Source organism: Patiria miniata, unplaced genomic scaffold (assembly GCF_015706575.1).
Source record: "Patiria miniata isolate m_02_andy unplaced genomic scaffold, ASM1570657v1 HiC_scaffold_16, whole genome shotgun sequence".
Classification (NCBI taxonomy): Eukaryota; Metazoa; Echinodermata; class Asteroidea; order Valvatida; family Asterinidae; genus Patiria; species Patiria miniata.
Window position 1 is genome coordinate 79,863 of NW_024037054.1, and position 20,660 is coordinate 100,522.

A 20,660-nucleotide genomic window follows, 5' to 3' on the forward strand; every position below is an offset into this window, starting at 1 on the left:
TGTTGTTTTTTCGAGCGGAATAGAAATACGTTTCTTTCATTCCGAATCTGCATTTTAATTTGAAGCATAAGTTTTGGCGTGGAAGACCCAAAAAAGTGTCATTGAGGGCGCTGTGTAAGATTAACGCAGAGCTATCAAGTATTATAAAGTCATGGCTCACTGTATGTGCGTGCCATGCACTACATATGTATTTACGGGACCCCGTATTTACGTGTACATATTATGTGTAGGCCTACGCACGTACGTCGTCCACAGACTTGATCCTCGTGTTTTGGAACTGAATTGAAGGGGGTAAGTTGATATTCCTTCAAAATTTAATTTTTGAACTGATGACAACCCAAAAATTGTAATCAGAAATTGTAATGTTTCTGAATGGCTGTGTACTAGTACTAGGGCGTAGGAGGAACCCTAAAAATATATTCAAAATATGGCAAATCAAACTAGGCTAAAAAAAAGTTAGTCCCATACTAGTACTACCTGACTACTACTAGCTTGAGTAACTCCAGCTGACATGCTCCATATGCATTTACATGTAAATGCAGCTTTTGTGCGCGCATCCGCCGCAGATGCCTTTTGCTGTGACGGTTTTTGAACCGTCATGACGCGCTTAAGTTGTTTGCGTATCTTCTACTTCATGCGCGTTGCATTTAGAGTACTCTTTAAAAATTCAATCCATCTATTATGATTGTGTTCTACAAACACGCACATAAATTAAAAATGTCTGCGCCCAGAGCGGCTTCAAAGCGTCTCCGCGCGCAAGAATGAGGAGTTAGCGCTCTAGTAATTTAATATAGCTCTATGGTCCCATATCTCTGTTATGCCCCAACTATGGCATCGGTTCCAACTATAGTTGGGACGGTCCCAAATGTAGTTCTGCAGTTGGGCTGGCCCAACTACATGTATAGTTGGGAGCGGAGGCCGGCGCCTGTACGCATTAGTTGTAGCATGGTTGTGGCGAGTGCAGCTGGTGAATTGCCGATGGATATTGTAAGGGCGTTTCGTGTTTTCCACTGGATAATCATTTAGTGGCCTATGACTTTATTTTAAATGAACTACAGACATGACAGAGTGAACTCCCTTATGCCAGAACAAGGAAACACTGAAACGTTGGGGTTTAAACTCATACATGTATACATGCACTCGTCAACCCTAGTGGAACTATTTGATGAGCTTTTGCACCCCCTGCCCCCTATAAAACCAAGGGGTCTCCCCATAAAACTTCAGACTTGTTTTTCTTTGATGTAAATTATTGTAAATATATTTTTGCCATCGTTTTTAAACCACAATTGGGTGTGAATGCCTTTTTATGACAGTAATTTAATCGACCTGTTTTAATTTGTGTGCAGATGAGAATTATGTTTTCCTATTTTTCTTCTGTTAATGGGTGGGGCCCATAGTTGGGCCACTTCAACTGTTTTTATTTTGCGGTCCCAGCTATAGTTTACATTGCTGTACGACTATAAAACATTCCCTACAGCTCTGATACACATCTGACTTTACTTGGGACCATTGAAATTAGCTATGGGTGGGGCCCATCTATAGTTGGGCCACTACAATTGTTTTTATTTTGCGGTCCCAACTATAGTTTACGTTATTGTACAACTTCAAAACATTCCCGACAGCTCATACACGTCTGACTTTATTACTTGGGACCGTTGAAATTAGTATTGCGAGGTTACCCGGCTCCAATCATGCCAATACAAGAACCGGAACTGTGAGTCCAATTTTTTGGAAAACCGGGTACCCGCTATCCTCGGTTCCAGCTCCAAAAGAATCAGTTCCAGATTAAATTACCCATTCTCTGTGCACAAAACCCAGAGCTGAGAATCGGCTACACACAGGTAGGAATTCAACACTGGGACATTGTTCAATCTTGCTAGTCAAAACAATGGCGAGGAAAAACCACAGACTCCAAATACATCACTGGAGAGTCAGAGACAAACCGCCCTACGATGTCTGCGGTCGGGCCACGAGGCTTGCATGCATGCATGCAGTGCATTGAACCCAATACTAGTCTGTTTGGACAATCGGTGTAGCGTGAATTTAGTTTTATAAAATACGGACCCCATGGTGGTATTGCGCATGCTCCGGCCTGCATAGATAATTAGAAAAATGAACGATCACGAAAAAGCAGTCCGTTGTTCACATGAGTAATTTTTTTTGTCACACCGGCTCTGAGTGCTGGAATCGACTCTGATGGCCCCGGCAATAGTGTTGCAGATGTTGGCTCTGTGGACCCGTGTACTGGGTACAGCGTTGTTTTGAGATTTGGATTTCGCGAGCTGTGGGCCAGGGTACATGTAATAAAATCCCCAGCTCCATAGTCCATACGAGTCTCGAATCTACCGTTGCATGAAAATGAATTATTCCTTTGCTTCATTTCTAAAACTTCTTTCTGTTTGGTGCACATGGTGAAAAATAGGCTGCTATACATGTACCTGCTAGATAATAGCAGTTGATCCGGACCACCCATGACTCGTTCAAAGTCAGAGCTGGGTAAATTTGTACACGGGTCTGCCATAGCGCCAGAGCCGATTCCTCCAGCACTCGACCAGTTCCATGTGTTTGTTGAAAGCAAGGTACCAGTGTGTACGTGCCTATAGCGTGTACTTGTGCTGTGCAGTAAATGGTTTATTCTAGGCGGCATGGCGGTGTCGCTGCAGTAAATAAAATTATGGGAAAGGAACAGAGAATAAAGTAATAAAGCTCGCAGTTTCACAGGAAAAAGACACCGTTTGAAAACATGCGTAGTGGAATAACATGTATTTCACGTTGAAATCTACGGAGCACTGCCTCACAAGGTGACACAGTTATTCTTTACATGTAATTTTTTTCATTGAATTTTCTGGGAGCCGATTCCGACTCTGACATTTCTCAAAGGGTTCACTGTGCACTCAAAAAAACAATCGGAAAATCACGCCGAAATTTAACATTTTCTTTTAACTTTGTAACGGGTACATAAACTCGTGATTTATGAACGGGAGTGGGCACAATTGCAGAATACCCCGCCACTCAATCTATCCACCTCGTAGCCGGCTACGGAGTCACGGTTGATTACCCTCAATAAACCTTCTCAGCGCTACTTGTATGTACTATGCATCTTGCTTCACTGCACTCCCACTCCGTATCCGCGTAGCCGCCAACAGGGTAGTTGGTTTGGACTTACAAATTTTTTCAGCAACTCCCATTCCTTTTGTGTTGCTTCATTCTCAAGCATATTCAAGGGGACTCCCACTCCGTATCCGCGTAGTCGGCAACATGGTGGTTGGTTTGGACTTAGAATTTTTTCAGCAACTCCCATTCCTTTTGTGTTGCTTCGCTCTCAAATAATGGACCCCCACTCAGTATCCGCGTAGCTGGCATGGACTTGAATTGTTTCTTTTCCAGTGATTCCAACCTCGTAGCTAGAGATTTTAGGGGTGTATTTCCGAGTGGCGGGGTATTCTGCAATTACTCCCGGGGGTGTTTAGAACTGTGAAATTTCAGTTAAAACCTTTGCTCTAGCTAGGCGCTGCAGGCAAAAAATCAAAGTGCACCACATTAGGGGCCGCGCCACATTAGGGTACATGTACATGTACATCAATTCAATATCTAAATTCCAACACGAAATTACAAGAAAAGTATATGTCTGAAAAAGGGGGACTACTTTTCTATCGCTTTAAAGAGAGTGAGTATGCTTCTAAAGCGTAAATTAACTACAAATAAAGTCTAAATGTGAAAACCCAAATTTGACAAAGTTCTACATCTCTGGGTACATGTTCCAAGTGTGGGCTTTATTTACGGAGGAAGGGCCTAGTCGAGTCCAGTAAATTGGCCACATTTATGGGGCTATATGCTCCTCCAAATTAATATTAATCCTGCCACATGACATCGCTAGCTATTTTAGGTGAGTCCAGAAACTAAAAAGAGGATTTTCGTTCTCTTGTAAGTTGTAGGAATTTATAAAACTGACATACGGTATGCATTTATTTTTGCATACCCTGGAAGACATAAGGCCCAAAAAAACTGGTAAAGAGAATACATATGAGAAAGAAAGTTACTCCGAATAGATCCCCCAAGACCACTTACACTGTTCACAACAACCGGTAATTTGAAAAAAATCAAAAATGTATACGTACTCCCTACGGCCAGGGGTTAATGTAGGCGAGGGAGGCGAGGCTGGTACGTAATGGCAGCGATGCATGGCGATCGCCCTCATGTGGTACAGTTACATTGGGGAAACAGTCCCCTTTATTTCTAATTTGTGCAAACGATGTGATGTGCACATTGTAAAATATCAATTAAAATATTCCAAACTACTTATAACCGAGAAATTAAGATGCCACTAAAAAGTTAAGACGAAACTGCACGTTACAGGCTTTGGCCCACTGCCTATACAATGTACAATGTAAACCCACTATTTAAAGCAAACAAATTGCCATTTAACTTTCTTTTTAACATAAATCTGTATTTTTGACATTGTTTTCCAATGTGAAGGTAGATGCAGCATGTATACCCATTAAACTTTTGTGAGAGTGTGAGTATTGCATCATGGGTGGCTGCTGTTGCAATAACAACGATGCTACAGAAGATGATGGTGAGGAAAAATGCATCATAGCTGATGACGAAGAGCAGGAGCCATCGTCCAAGGGTTATGGCTCTGTGTCAACAGTGGAGGATAAACATGAACTACAGTATCAAGAACCACCCGACACAAATAGGAACGTGAAACAAAGCCCTAGCACAGATGAGCTTACACAGTCAGCAGAACCATCATCTGATGAACAGTCATCTACCATTGATCTCCATGTATCAAAGAGCGGTATATCACTCCAGCAAACCTCAGAAGGTCAAGCTTCTGAGACTGAGGTGACTAGCAATCTTGATGAAGCAGTCAGTGATGATATGTCACAGGGTGATGTGGATAGGGAGATAGATGAGTTAGTGGCAGCAGCAATGGCTGCCAAGGTTGTCTATCCACCAAGTGCTGCTCAGGAGGAATCTTCATTGTGTCGATCTCCTAAACCATCTGCTGGCCATGAACCATCTACCATATCAACCCAGGACCTTGCAGCATCAGACCAGGATGAAGACAGCGATCAAGAGGCCACACCTTCTAAAGGCCTATCACTCATTAAGAAAACACAGCTGTCATTCAAGAGAGCCAAGGCTAGGGCAACATCCATGGTCTCGATGCCTTCTAAGAGTAGCAGTGGCGAGCAGATTGAAAAGCAACGCAAAAGTCTTCAAGAGAAAAAAACATCTCGGCCGGACAAAAAAAAGTTCAGCATGGAGGAAAGAGCCATGGAGGGAGATGTCAAGAAGCCATTGTATTCAAAGAAAAACAGCAGGGAGTCGCAGACTACCGGTACTGCCAGCAAAGTAGGAAGTAAGTATCAGTGAATGGAATACTTGCCAAAAAATGATACAGTTTTCTCATCTAAGTCTTGATGCATCGGGAAAGGTGCGGCCAGATATATTGACCGTCCAGTAGGGACTGAAAACCCAATCCACATGTGGACTGGGGCAGGAATCGAACCCGGGCCTTATAGGTGAAAGGCGAGCAAAGTAACCACTATGCCAACCCGACTACTGTTTGTACACAAACTTATATTACATCATACATTCATGTAAAGTTGTTTTGTTGTTTTGGTTTCACTCTTGCAACTTGCATTACTAGGCATACATTTACATTTATGTGTAATGCCTGTTCTATATTCTTAGGCCCCCCCCCAAAAATACTTCTTCCGGTTACCCGACCGACCCTATTTTTAGGCTGCGACCCTAAAAATTTTATCAGCAATGCAAAAAAAATAATAATGATTGAATAAATAAAAATATAATCTTGTTGTCTTTTCTGTCACAAAATAACTCTCAACAACCCTTTTGCGTCAAAAATTGCTTGTATTTACTGGTATTTGTTTTCTTACTTACATTCGCAATTTTTTTCAAAAGAAACCTCTGTTATTTTTACAAATTCGCTTCGCGATATAACTACTTTGCAATTCGATGTCACGGTGACTATAATCACGTGCGTAAACCTAGCTCAATGCAGCAACGACTGGTTCCCGCCTCCCCGCGCAGGGGCCAATTTAGAAGACATGATGAAAATGCGGTAACCAGTCTGTGCATGGCTATGCGATCGATAGCGCTAGCATGGCTATGCATTGCAGGCCGGTGCGGATTCGACATCGTAAAAATGCCAAGAAAACACTGATCATGCCGATGGAGAAGGAACATTTTTGCAAGTTAATTCACAGAATTGATCTAGCTTTTTCTGTGTATATGTATTTTCCGTGTTCAAGAGTTCATTTTGAGATCGCACTACTCGTATTTGGAGTGATACAATGCAGCGTGTTTCCGAAATTTTTGACCGTAAAATCGAGGTCTGTCGGCCGCGCGCCACACATACACAGTGCATCACACACTTTGGAGATTTGGCCAGCTTCTCGTCTTGACTAACATTGTGCATATGGTGCGAACGACCTGAATTTTCCATTATTTTTTAAGAATTAACGAACGTAAATATATTGACAATAAGTAAGGTAGGCTTTATTCACTTTTTGTGGCCATTTTATGTATAGCTTTCATAGTGCAATGGAAATAGTTCAAGCTAAAACTTCGCACATACCCCATTCAATCTGTATGAAAAAAAATTGGCAAAAAAAAAAAAATTCCGACCGACCGACCCTATTTTTGAAAGGCATGTAATCAGAAGCAAAAGTTTTTTGTTTTTTTTGGCCTTAGTGCTAGTGCCATGTACAATGTAGCTGATATAGATCCTTGTCATTTGATTGGTGGAACACACATCACGTGACATTCATTATTGCTCCCATTCACGCCGGGGCTCAAAAAGTCCCATTCGCCCATGGTGAATGGGATTTACTATTCAACACTTAAGATCATCTTTGTTCCACGGCGCGGTATTTGGGTGTAAATGCATGCTGGTGTGCATGCGCGTAGCGTGTATTGTTTCCAAGGGCCAGTAGCTACAGAGTTGGGTTCCAACATTTCGTGAAGGGGTGATTTGGAAGAGTGAAACACATTTCCCACCAATTTTGTATTGAAATAGAAGTTTATTTTAACTGTAAATCAAATGACAAGGTTCTGTCAGTTACATAAAACAAATATTGAGTGGCTTTAAATTGTGAGATGGGAAGAATATTATCGCTTGGTAAAATCTGGACTTTTCCATTTTGCTCGGCTTTGCCTTGTGAAATAGAAAAGCCAGATTTTACCTTGCGATAATATTCCTCGCATTCCACTCTGAGCCACTCAATATTTGTATACTGAAACATGTCATCATATCTAAAGATGTTTAAAATAAAGAAGTACCCCTACTGTCCATGCTCTTTAACTAAACTGGTTTTTACTTCTAACAAATTGTGACCATTATGACAACTTTGCCCCCAGCTGAATTATTGTTGGCTTGCAGGTTATAACAATTTTGTACAGTAATTATTCCATGACTAAATATTGGACAATTTGTTTCTTTCAGAGTCTCATTCAAAAGTGTATCACTTGTATTGCTATAAAATTAGCAATTTGATTAAAAGAAATCAATTTTTGAGGGTGAAACACAAAATAGCATGGACAGTACATCTGTAACATTTGAGGGGATATGCTTCGTTATCGTATTACTTGTAAGGGGAAATCAAGGGATTGGTAATGTAGGCAACAGGGAAGAATTAAGCAGTGGTTCTAGTTTTGCCTGTGCTTAAGGCCCCAGAAGGATTCTGATTTTGAAAAAAGTACATACATGTACGTACATGTATGTGCATTGTAGTTTCATACATGACTTAATTTGCCAGCTAGAAATGGTGTTTGAATACTCTTCCTTTATGTCTGCTGGGAGAGGAAATTAAGGATTCAAAGTCTCCGTGTGCAAACTATAACTACATGTATAATGTATGCCCAACCCTGTTTCCTGAGGTGTTTTTCTTGCAGTTTGACTTGCCTGTGTTTTGGTATAGTCCGACTCTATATTATCGCAGCAAGTCTATTATCCCGAAATCAGAAATTTATCTTTTTTACGTTGCCAGTACACTCTCTAGCGGTGATGTTATCCTGTTCATTGGTAACTAAGGCCTTTCTGCCAAGTTGTATAAAAAATTGTATAATACAAATGTCGCGTCTTTTGGTAAATTTTGGTGATTTTTAAAAGATTTGTACTTTTTCTTTATCTTGCAAATTTTTGCCGTATGGTGTCTGCCAAAAGGTACCCGCTATCTTTTAACATTTACAGAATGTATCTCTGATGATGAGTCCATGAAAGTTTCATTGTCTGGTTCCCATTTCGCTGCTGCAAAGGCCAATGATGTCGAAGAACGATATTTCCACCACCAAATCGTAAAAACTTGTATGGAATCCAAACAAGGACTAGCGTACACATAAAAAATATACGTCGCACTATAAGTGTACAGTTGGCAATCAGTAGATTTGTCTCCATGATATTTTTTTCTTTCGGGGCCGGGCTGTAAAAGAAATAATTATGCAGGCCTAATCGTCTTACATCGGGTAGAACTTTTTTAGGCAATTAACAGACATTTTCCAGGGGATGTGTTGGTCCAACAATAATCATGAATACAAAAATTCAGGTCATTGTAGAAAGCATCCGTCCCTACTGCGACAACAGAGAGTCTACCTCCGCTCGCATACTGTGTGCACATATTTTCACAGGCATGGTACAGGAAATTAAATGAAACCACTGCCAGAATTTTTATTTCAAAGTGAAAAGTTAGTTAAACATCACAAATTTTTGACAATTTGAGAAGGTTAGTGAGCAATCTCTATTCTGATCGGGAAACGTTATACTGCGATAATACAGTGTCCCATCCTACATCGTGAATATCATGTTATAAAAAGTTTTTTTTTTAATCAACAGCTAAGGCAGGTAAAAAGAAAACGGGATTTATTCCTGGAGAACGGATGAGATCTCACTATGCTAAAGGTAAGCAGAGAAATGTTAGGGTGATAACATTCATTGTATCTGGAATATGGGGTGCTGTGCTCCAATGGTTATGGTGTTTAACTCGTGTGCCATGGTACATGGGTTCGAATCCTGACTGTGGGAACATGGTCCTTTGTGCTCTTGAGCAAGGCACTTTACCATTATTGCCTCATCCTTCGGATGGGACGTAAAGCCACACGTACCGGTTAGGTCCCGTGTGTTGTGTAATGCACGTTAATAGAACCCAGTAACACTTTTCGCTAAGAGAAGGGGTTGCCCCGGTTTCTGGCAGTGGCTACAATATGCGCCGCAGCACCTTGTAAACCCTCATAATGTGCTACATAATTGGTCTCATATTTCTCATAAACTTCATTTACCTGTCTTTAATAATAGACATAATTTCCAGCGCCTTGAGTACCTAATTGTTGGTAGATACGTGCGCTATCTAAGACTCCGGTATTATTATTAATATTAATATCTTTTTAATTTTGTATGCATCAAACAGCCAGGGACTGTCTAAAAGTTCAGGGATTTTGAGTTACAAACTGATCAGCAGCAGATGCCTACATCACTACTCATCTATACTTAACAATACTAACCCTAACCCTGCTGAATCCAACAGGATCCAACTATGTCACATACCCGATGGAGACTGTTGGATTGAGCAGTAAACCCCTTGTGTACATTTCTCATGCAAAATGTTGGATTCAGCTGGCAACTGAACCGCATTTTATTGTAACGCCAAGTTGGACTCAGTTGGATTCAGCAGACAACTGAAAATGAGGCACAGTGGATTGAGCAGGAAAGTCCGGTTGGACTCTGTTGGATTTAGCAGGGTAGTCCTGAGGAACCACTAGGGGGTTAGTTAATTGGAACGAGTACATGTACGTTTAAAACCAGCTACGGGCCAGGACACGGATAATGGCCTGAGCTGAACCCTTTCAAAAAGACAAAACAAGTCAAACATTTCAAATTTCCAACGATTTTGTTCAACAATTTTACTTTATTATGTTTTGTGAAACACCCTAGTAGCTTTGTTTACGGTATGTGCCTCATGTGAGAAGTGCTCAAAATCTTATAAGGAGATTGCGAAACGCAGCGGTGCCGGGAAAAAAAGTGTTTAAAACCAGTCGCCGTTTTATCAACCATTTAAAACCACCCATGTGACAGGCTCTTGACCAATAAGAATGGGTATTTTCTGAATCACCAATAAATATGGTTGTCATTCCCACCCATACAAGTACAATCTGTTTGTACACAGTACCTATGGTGTGAAAAAATTAATGTCAGACTTGATAAGCAGTCTTTTCTACGAAATAACATGTGACAGAAATGAAGTATATAAAGTGAATTGCCACCAGAAAAAAGGAACATACTAATTGTGCCCACATACAAATGATACACACTGCTTCTCATTTCTTATAACCCTCATCTCTTCAAATGCCAGTGCGTATGTATGTATGTACTGGTGTAGGCGTGTTCTACTGTAATTACTGTAGAAAAGGTTTGGTCTGTCATAAGCATTAGTTACACAATGATGCATGAACAGCCTGTCCAACCATATGGCCATGCCAAGAGCCTGATAATAATGTGTGTACTTGTCTGCATATTATATAGACATCACTGAGATATCACATAACAGGTGTTGCCAAAACCTAATAATGCCATTTGATAAGTCATTGTAAGTTGTTCATAACGTAGGATCATGCTTTACATGTAAAAAACTGCCCTCAATAATCATGGTTTCCTGAAAAATACCAACAGCAACATTTAAGAGAATTCAGTGTTGGAAGAGTGTATAATGTGTACATACATGATGTACCTGTACATGCATGTACCTGCACATGTACATGCATGTACAGTTAAATAGCTTTGAAAAAACAAAAACAGTTTTCATAAAATAATGAATTGGTAAACTCAGATGTATTTGTACACAATGTAGAATTTGTCATTGTTCTTGCATCTATAATTTTTTACTGGTAGCTACACGCATGCACCATTTACATGGATACAGCTGCAAATTACAATTTAGGAAAAATGACCTCACTTGAGAAAAAGAAGCAAATGCCATCATTACCCATTGATGCTAACTGCTACATGTATGTGAGCACAGTTCGTCACGTTAAGGGAGAAATAAATCTTTGTGTTAAATGAGAGGCTCATAATGATAGTTAAATCATTATGACGAGGTGTATTTGTGTCAACTCAAATGCATTGTAATTTGTGAGAAATTAGATTTTTGTTCAAAATAATGACAGATGTTCTTATTTAGCATGTAGATACATATGGATGTTAACTTCAGATTGAATTGTATAGAATTGATGTTATTGTTCATTGATCATCTCTGCTGTAGAGTTAGATTCTTAATAGTTTAATTCCCAGACTTGAAATCAAGTTGGTAAGTGGCCGGGTTCAGTCTTCCTGCGCCGCCACTTATATTTGTACCGCACCATACTACCAGCGTTGACAACCGCATACCGTCCCGGAGTTAAGTGAAGCACCCGGTATAATAACACGCGGGAACGATTCGTACATCCTCGGCCCCATATGCGTGTACGTCGCTCCCAATTACCAACATGAATAATCTGCAACCCTGTTTGTTCACAAGACATGGGAAATGCTACCAAAATTGGTTGGAGCACTTTGATTGGCTAAGAATCGGAAGGATATGAATATGTATATTAAAGGGAATGTACATCATTGGCTTTTGCTATAAATTTCAGAAATGATTGAATTGAGGGGTTAGTATAATAGATAAAATATTGTTACACTGACAAGTTTGAAGGTTTGTGTTCGAAAATGCTGGAAAAACAAAGAAAAAAAAAAAAAATGTTCAAGTAGTCTGGTTCCCTGACTCCACTAAAATGAAATGAATCAATTTGTAGATGCCGGAAAATTGTAGGGTAAGGAAACCAATCTAGCTAGCCTTCACCCGTTCATGAACATGTAACTAATAGCAAACAAAATTTGGACTGAAAAAAAAATGGTAAATTTTGAGCAGTAGTTGAAAAATATTTAGATTTTCCAACGGTGGTCGGCTGACCACCGTTGGAAATTTATACAAAATAACACTTTTCTTGAAAATGACTTCACACCAGGTGCCATAATTTTACAGAATGCTTTAGACCTTCATTTACCAACATCCTAGTAAGGTATTTCGTAAAAATTTGGTAGTTTTGTTTTCCGATGTTTGCAAATGTTTGCAAAAGCATGCATTGATCAAGCATGCTGCAAACTGTATCCCCACTCTAATAATGGATGCTTCCCAAGCGATACCACAGGTTATCATTGGCCCTCTCAATGGAAACGTAATGCATATGCATTTTGCTGGTCGCAGTAATGAATAACTGTCCGAATTCATGTTAGTCAAGTTATTAGACCTGTTGGATGCTGGATGTAAACACGATACTGCGCAAGTAGGACAGGTTATTCCCTGTCAAATCACCCAATGGATTAAACCCCACCCCCTTCCAATTGGCTCATATTTAGTATGTGGGGTAATTTAGGCTGAAAAGGCTGAAATTTTAAGTTTTAGCGCCATCCGACAAATGGGTTTCTTGCTACTGCCCCCCTCCCCCCCATTGTTTGGCAATTTTGGTCAAAATGGGCGTGGCCACCAATTTTCAAAAGATCACATCTCTGTAATCTGTTGGCCCAATTAGTTAATCCACGGATCCTAGACACCAGGATAAATGACTCGGCCCAACTCCTGGTTAGACGCGTGATAACGGCCTGTACTGGTGGCAAATACCATGAATACTTTTCAACAAAGACCACTGCGCGCGGTGGCTTTCAGATTTGCAAGGCTCTGCGCCCGATCTGGCCTCGAAGTCTGTCAAGCCAGCGAATTATATTTTTGAATATTCATGAGTCTACGTTTTTGGTCTTTATTACTGAATTCTGATAAGTGATAAGTGATAACTACATAACCATGGTAATGCCGAGCACAATATCTTTAGCTTTAAGATGAACAATGAAATGTCGCTTTTGTTTCATCGGTTCGGCATCACATCTCTCTAAAACTTTTTAATAAAAGCCTCATTAAAAACGAAATTTGGGTAAACGGTGTTCTCCTTAAAATTTGACGTTTATTCCCGGGTAAATACTTCATCCATGACGACAAATACCATCTGTTATATCCTGAAGTATTTATTTCTTAAATAATTTGGAACAATTATATCTTAAATAAGAAGTAGTTTTACTTACAGTTTTATGAATATTTCCGTTTTAGATGTCGTGCAAAAATGCAACACAATGGCACATCTGGAAAATTCGCGATTACGCGCCAACGGGTATTAATATAACGGGCCCGTTATCACGCGTCTAACCAATTATTAAGGCAAGTCCGCTCAGTGCATTTTGTACTGGAGCTGAGAACAGTCGTTTATCCTGGTGTCTAGGATCCGTGGTTAATCTTGGTTGCTTTGTAAAGAGAACATCATAAGGAACCCAAATTTACCATTACTTTTCATGTCAGAGTAATTTGAAGTATGATGACCTTTTGACCTTTACTTTAAACTTGAATTTGATCTTGTGAATCACGTGACCTTGAGACGAACTTTGAGGAAAATTATACCCCAAGATGTTTACTACAAAATATCCAAAAATTAGGGGGTATAATATGTTTTGTTAGGTTTCTAGCTCATGTCAAAGTTGGCATTTTTGTTGCAAAATGTGATAATCCTATACATGAACACATTTCAGGGACAAAAAAATCCCTGATTTAAATCCACTAGTACACTGCATAGGGATATCACATTTTGCAACAAGTATTGAGATGAGCTTGAAACCAAACAAAACATATTACAACCAAACAAAAAATATTATACCCCCAAGTTTTGGATATACATGTATTGTAGAAAACATGGTGGGGTTTAATTTTCACCCAAGTTCGTCTCAAGGTCGGGTGATCCACAAGGCCAAATTCCAAAGTCAAAAGGTCCTTATACTTCAAATATCCCGGACATGAAAAACAATGGTAAAAGTTGGATTTCTTATGATGTAGCCTTTCAAAAGAAACCAAGATTAACAAATTTGGCCCACAGGTTATGGAGATATGGTCATTGGAAAATTGGCAGCCATGCCCATGTTGATCAAAATTGCTAAACAATGGCGGGCGGTAGCGCGAAAAGCATTTGTCCGATGGCACTTAAACTTAAAATTTCAGTTTGTTTAGCCTAAATTGCCCCATATACTAAATTTGAAGGGGATGGGGTTTAAACTTAAATTTTATTGGGTGATTTGACACGTAATGATCCGACAGTGTCTAACGACTTGATTTCATCTTACAAGTGGGACATATTCCCAGTGTTGACATAATAGCAATTGGCACTGTCACCATACCAAATCCAAAGTCGGAATTTGTTTTAGTTGACTCTGTCTCCCGCTTGTTTCTTTAGATCGAGTTGGCAAGTTTGAGGTTGAACGAGATGTTAGAGAAAAAATGGCAGCTCATAAATCAGCAAGTGACCCAAGAAAGGTAGGTACATGTACAATTGAACAAAAATTTGAATCTGTGTACAAATCTGTGGACACACAACTGTCAAATATAAAACCCCTAAGGGGCCATTCAAAATGTTCGATGTTTTTAAATTTCGAAAATGTGGGTGGGTGGGTCAAATTAATTTTTTGAAATTTTTTAAAATTGAAATTCACTTTTTTCAATTAAAAAGATAGAAAATAGCTCTTTTGACTTGCCAATTCAACTCTCTGTGTTCAGATTCGTACACCCTTTGCCCGTACCGTACGGGTACAGTATGCATCCGGTACATGTACAATGTACCGTGTATTGTGTATACGTCCATCGGAGCACCATATGCATGGGTACCAGTTAAGTTAGACTTAAAGCATATGTAAAATCAGTGCGCCGTTCAAATGTGGCGGAATACCAGGAAAACGGTTACGAATCGCGACAACAAAATAAACCTACTTGTGTTCAAGACTACCGGTACTTTAATAGGCAACCTGCATGCATGTGCATGGTATTCATCTGCTTGCAGTGAACATGGCAGCACCCACACGTGCTGGAAAGCGTGAGTTGAGAGTTGAAATTATTTTTTTCCTATCAAAAACGACGGAAATTTCTGAATAAACTTCATGAATAATGGGAGTCATAATGCCTCTTTACGCCAAGACGTTGGTTTTTTTTAAAGCGAGCTGATACTTATTATTACCGTTTGAAATGGACAAGTTTTACGTGTTTCCAGTTGAATTCCTATATGTACGGGAATGCCAGTGGGCCGTGTTGTTGCAAAGGTACTGTATACGGACTGCAGCTGCATTCTGCCGTCACTGAACTGGACATTCGTTCAATATTTTAAGATTGAAAATTGGGGTGGGTGGGTGGGTCAAAACAAATTGAAAAAAAGAAATCAAAAAATTTAAAACATCGAAAATTTTGAATGGCCCCTAACCCACACATGTTCTTCATAATCTGCCACGCAGGAGATTCTGGAGGAATTCGCAGGATCGAGGAAGGTGCTACCCAGTCACTACGGGTCTCGTTGCCCCTTGAAACTTTAAGTTCAAGGAATATGAAAATGTTGGTTTCCTACAAAGTGGGGGTTTTACAAGGATTCAGTAAGGTTTCTGGCAAAGAAGTGTGGAAGCTTACCCTGCCAGAATCCAACTACATGTATATCATATACCCGTTGGAGCCTGTTGGATTGAGCAGTAAACCCCTTGTACAAATGTACATGTACATATTCAGAGTCGGATTCTGTTGGGTACTGATAAGTAACGCCAATTTGGACTCTGTTGGATCCAGCAGACAACTAAAAAATTAGGCACAGTTGGATTCTGTTGGATTGAGCAGCCTGAGGAAGTAACCATTGGATTCTGTTGGATTTAGCAGGGTAGTCCTGAGGAATCCTTACGGGGTTAGGGTTAGGAGAAGTTTTTTTAAAATATAAATAAAGCTAATGCTTGATTTGGCTAATAAAATTACAAATACAAATTAAAAATAGGCCTCTCTCACATCCTGACCTAAATCTGGGCACCGGAAAGTCAGTGTTGCCATTGTAGTAGGCAAAGATTGTATAGTACTGCACACAGTAGGTACATGTAATATAAGGTAAGCCTTCAAAGCTGTGACGGATGGCAAAAACTGTGCTTGGATTGCACAGTTGTGGCAACTGTACATGGCTTAATTAGGTAGTGGCCATTATGCCATTTGATAAAGAATGTTCAATTATTTGACATGATAATAAGCCCTGCTGTCTAGTGTACAGCACACAACGTGGTTGCGAACCAAACGCTTGCCTACTGCAGTGGTGGCTCACATCATAGGATCAGAACCTGTACATGTACACTACAGGAAACACAAAGTTAATATAGAAAATACAACCAAATACTAGCAAATAAAGCATACATTGCAATGCCACAACTGAGAATGAAAAAAAAAAAGCAGAGAAGGAATTTTCTGTGAGGCAGATGAACTTAGTTTATCTTGGAACTTAGTTAAGGAACTGAAATAAGATGTATTTTCATAACAGTACACCCAAGATTATACTTTTAAAAATATTTACTTCAATCTGAGTAAGTCTCCTGACATCGTCCATCTAATGTACAGTCTTGGCTCTAGACTGGATTTTGGAATATGTTCCCCTCCCACAGCCAGGGGGGTGGGGCATTTGCCCCCCCCCCCCCCCCAGTTTTTTCCTTCCTCCAGTTTGGACTGCCTTTTTTGGACTGCCCCCCCCCCAAAAAAATGTTTTTTCCATGCCCCACAAATGCCACCCCCCCCCAAAAAAAAACCACAATTCTTTTTAGAGTCTGGCGCTGGCCACTGGCCACTGGCCAGGGAACAAGTGCAGTTTTTAAACCCTCTGAGGTGGTAGAGGGTGCACTGCTGCCGTGGTTGCTTGGGTGCACTTGCCATTGACTGGCTACTTAGGAGAACATAATCTAAGTCCAGTATTGATTGACTAGTAAGTGAACAGGTATCATGACATGCTAAGTGGACAGGTATATTAGTTAAGCATTGATATTCTTGTCTTCCCTCTGTGCAGGCTGCATTGGAACGGGGGGAACGTCTTGGCCAACTTGACGATACCATCCAAGATATGAGAGATCATTCCTCCTCTTTTGCTCAGGTAGCACGACAACTTCGGGATGAACAACGAGGCAGAACATCCACGTTTCCATGGTGATAAGAAACTAGTACAGAATTTTTAATCCAAAATTTAAAAGTTTCTCACAGCCTTCGGTTGGGAACATTTTATCCAAAATGGTTCAGTTTGGGTTCGGCTGCTAAGAGCAAATTGGGGAGTGGACTACAGTTAACCATAACTGGACTAGCTTCACTCAAAGAATGATGGTTGGACTACTCCAGTCAGATATTTAGAACTGGACTACTGGGCACTGTTCCATCACTGGTTACCTATAGCCGTGTGCATCATAAATCACAACGGGGGACCAGGACCAAGAGGTTCAGTGATGACACTTTGACCAGCATTTGACTAGAGGTGTTTGCACGTTGCTATTACTGCGCAGGCATAAGTTACCGGTACCTCACAAATCAACCACTAGTGAATATCGATCCTCGCCCTTACTTGCTCAAATTTGAACATCAAAGCGAGTTGCTACGGCCATAGACCTGTTAATCACCTGTATGCCCTTTGCAGGACCCAGTCACATGCCATAATAAACCTGCCCATGCCACACTGTCACTGCTTCATAGCAACAATTTTAAAAAAACAATAAATATTTTATGTGCTTGATGTGGAAAACGCATCCATATTGCCCATTTCGTCTTTAATACTAAAAAATGCTTCTCAACAACATTTGGACATTACCGGTATACATTTGTTCACATTGATGTTGATTGAGAGTGCATGAAGCATGGCTAAATCAGTTTTAAAAACTTGTTGCTCGACGTGACCTCTAATTTGTGTAGCAGTTGTGTAGACTGGATTTTGGCCAAATAAAGATGCTAGCTAGAACGGTATAAGGAACGTGAGCCAGCTAGTCCTTGGCAATGACAGCATGAAATATGTCATACAGTGCATTTCTGAAAAGATCTAAAACTGAAGATTTCAGTTGGAATGTTCCTATTCTGTATTCTTTACATATGTTTTTTAATGTATTTATTTTAAGTATTGGTCATACCAATACCTTGGGTTGTCATGGTGCTTTGTCAGGAACATTTGTACAACTTGGTTTGAAATCTGTGGTGCTAAGTCGTCCATGACTGCAGGAATGCAAATAAGGATATTAATGGAAACCACCATCTATATCGTAACTACACATACAGACAGGTAGTTAAGTATACAATTTCAATGTACATGTATTAGCCCGATAGTTTTATGGTTTTTTTACATTTGCCCTTCACAGTCATCTTATGGGCTCAGTGCACAAGTACCCCTTCAATGACCAGAAAAGGAGATCTGGGGGAGACCTACAATCCTGGCCAAATCTCGCTGGGCCCCCAACCCCCCGGCCCCCGCTCAATGTTGTCTCTCATTGCGCGCTGTGTGCTTCATCAGCTGGATAGAACAACATTGACCGGGAGAGCGGGGGAGTGGGTGATCGTGGGAGGCTAAGGAAGTGTCCCAAACATTTTGGCCAGGATTGTAGACTGGTTCCCGATCCATCTACTGCATATTTTGAATGATAACAAGTTATTGGGGCGGGGATTAGTCTGGGAGACCAGGCAGACAACATGACTTTGGGATATTATGCACAGGCCTCCATGTAGTTGCTGTCCATTGATGAACACTACCTTGAAGGTGGAAACAAAATGTATGCATAGATTCTTTGTATTGCAGCCATCTAGGAGGTTTGTACTTCTGTTCTCGGTGATAAATATGCATGAGTAGGCCTCTGTGCGTTCCCGGTGATAAATTTGCATGAGTAGGCTTATGTGCGTTCGTAATATAAAGAAACTTCAAGGATGGCTGCTAGCTGCAAAGGGTCAATAATAAAACATCCCACCTTACTTGGCGAAGGGTGAGCAGTTTGTAAATAAAAGATAATTATGTTTGGACATGAAAATGCTGTTTAAACCTTGAGAGGCCTTGTCATTCACATTTCAGGTATCTGGTGTAAACTGATTAACATAATTTCAGTGGAATTTGACATGTGTGCCTTTTATTATAAATATAGGCTGCAGAGTTTGAAATGGGAAATTTCAATGATGTGTCAAAGTCATCATGCTATTTAACACATTTTTTTATTGCAGCTGTTCTTGTTTTTCTTGACCATGGTCAGGAGAGGGTTATAACATTCAGGCACGTAGTACTGTTTACTCCTTGTGCAATGGTGTTGATCTTAATTTGAAATGCTGACATCACCATAACATCTTCATTAGTCGTGACAAACACACTTGCACTGTACCAAGTTAAAATTCATTCAATAAATTAATACATGTACTTGATAATGGAAAGCTGGTCAAAATTGAACTTCCATTAAAAATTAATTTTCTAATATCACGAGTTAGGAAAATTAAACTATTCATGAATTGAAATTTGAAAATTCAACTTGAGGCAGTGCAGTATATTAAGTGAAGTGTGCTTTTGAGAAAAACAGAATCTTTGGCAATCTTTCAAACACAGACCCACCAAAATAAGGAGAAAACATTGGCTTGTTGTAATTTAGGAGAAAATTAAAGTATAATTGATATCTGAAATTAAATATTATTTGACATTGATGATACAAGTATCAAACAAGGCTGATTCAAGCTAGCACTCAGTTTGGGGATTTACAGTAATCCTGCATGTCTAAATTTTAGTCTGAATCTGATGCTGTGTTGATGTGCAAATATACCGCTGAAAATGATGCTGGCTTTACCTTGTATTCAAAGATATTTGCTTTTTTTTTCACTATTTTCTCAAACAGTACTACCATCTGAAGGTGCAAGTTTTATTTGGAACACCAAATATTAGTGTATGGTTTCACTTGCTATGGTACTCAACAATTTCGCAGCTTAGTTTTTTAACATCCCGCATTGGATTTAACTGTTGTTATAACAGAACAAAAAAAGTTTCTTGACTTCTTTTCTAAGAAGAAGAAGAGGCGTTTTTTTTAATTTTCGTTTTCGTTCTCAGTAAATGTCTAAGTACCAAACACTGCTTAGTCTAGCCACAGACTCATTGGGGTTTTCACAAACATAAATGTGCATTATTTGGTCCAAAGGGAAGAATTTAATTGATTGGTTGTCACCGATTCTCATTATTTCAAAATTTTGAATTATCTCGTATTTAAATAATATTTTATTCTTTCACATACTTCATTTCATTACACTATAGCCCAGTGTTTCCCCTGCCCATTCAAACGTGAGGTGGCCCACCTCGCTACTTTCAGTGACCACCTCGCTCAATTTTTGCCAATATCACCACCTCGCTGTGAAGATTGGCAAAAAAGGAAATATCAATTGAAAATTCTTCATTTTGTGTAATATATGAGCGTTTTCCTTTACCCCCATGTATCAAGAACTCACAATTTCGATGTGTTTTTGGAATCATCGCTGCATTCTTTTCAGTTTGCAGACTGCATAAATTTGTTTCAGTCATCAACTTGAATTGTTACCACCTTGCTCAGTTCATTAGCCAGGGGAAACACTGCTATAGCCATATAGATGTGCCTTGAAGTCCTACAATCGTGTAATTGTGGGTTTTTTAAAAATCAACTTGTACACTCAACTTGAATCATCAGAGAAACATGAAATGCAGATGGTTCTATTTGCCTTACAAATAGCTTTTGTTATATGGCTTGATGTTCAAGTTCTATCATA

At 39.8% G+C, this 20,660-nt stretch overlaps 1 protein-coding gene across 1 annotated transcript; it reads left to right on the plus strand.

Annotated features, from left to right (window-relative positions):
* The first annotated feature begins 160 nt into the window (after positions 1-160).
* On the plus strand, positions 161-20,076 carry LOC119722599. Its single transcript, XM_038192782.1, has 5 exons — positions 161-291; positions 4,477-5,368; positions 8,864-8,929; positions 14,329-14,408; positions 16,939-20,076. The coding sequence occupies exons 2-5, from the start codon at positions 4,531-4,533 to the stop codon at positions 17,077-17,079; spliced, it is 1,125 nt and encodes a 374-aa protein (XP_038048710.1). The 5' UTR covers positions 161-291; positions 4,477-4,530; the 3' UTR covers positions 17,080-20,076.
* Positions 20,077-20,660: the final 584 nt, after the last annotated feature.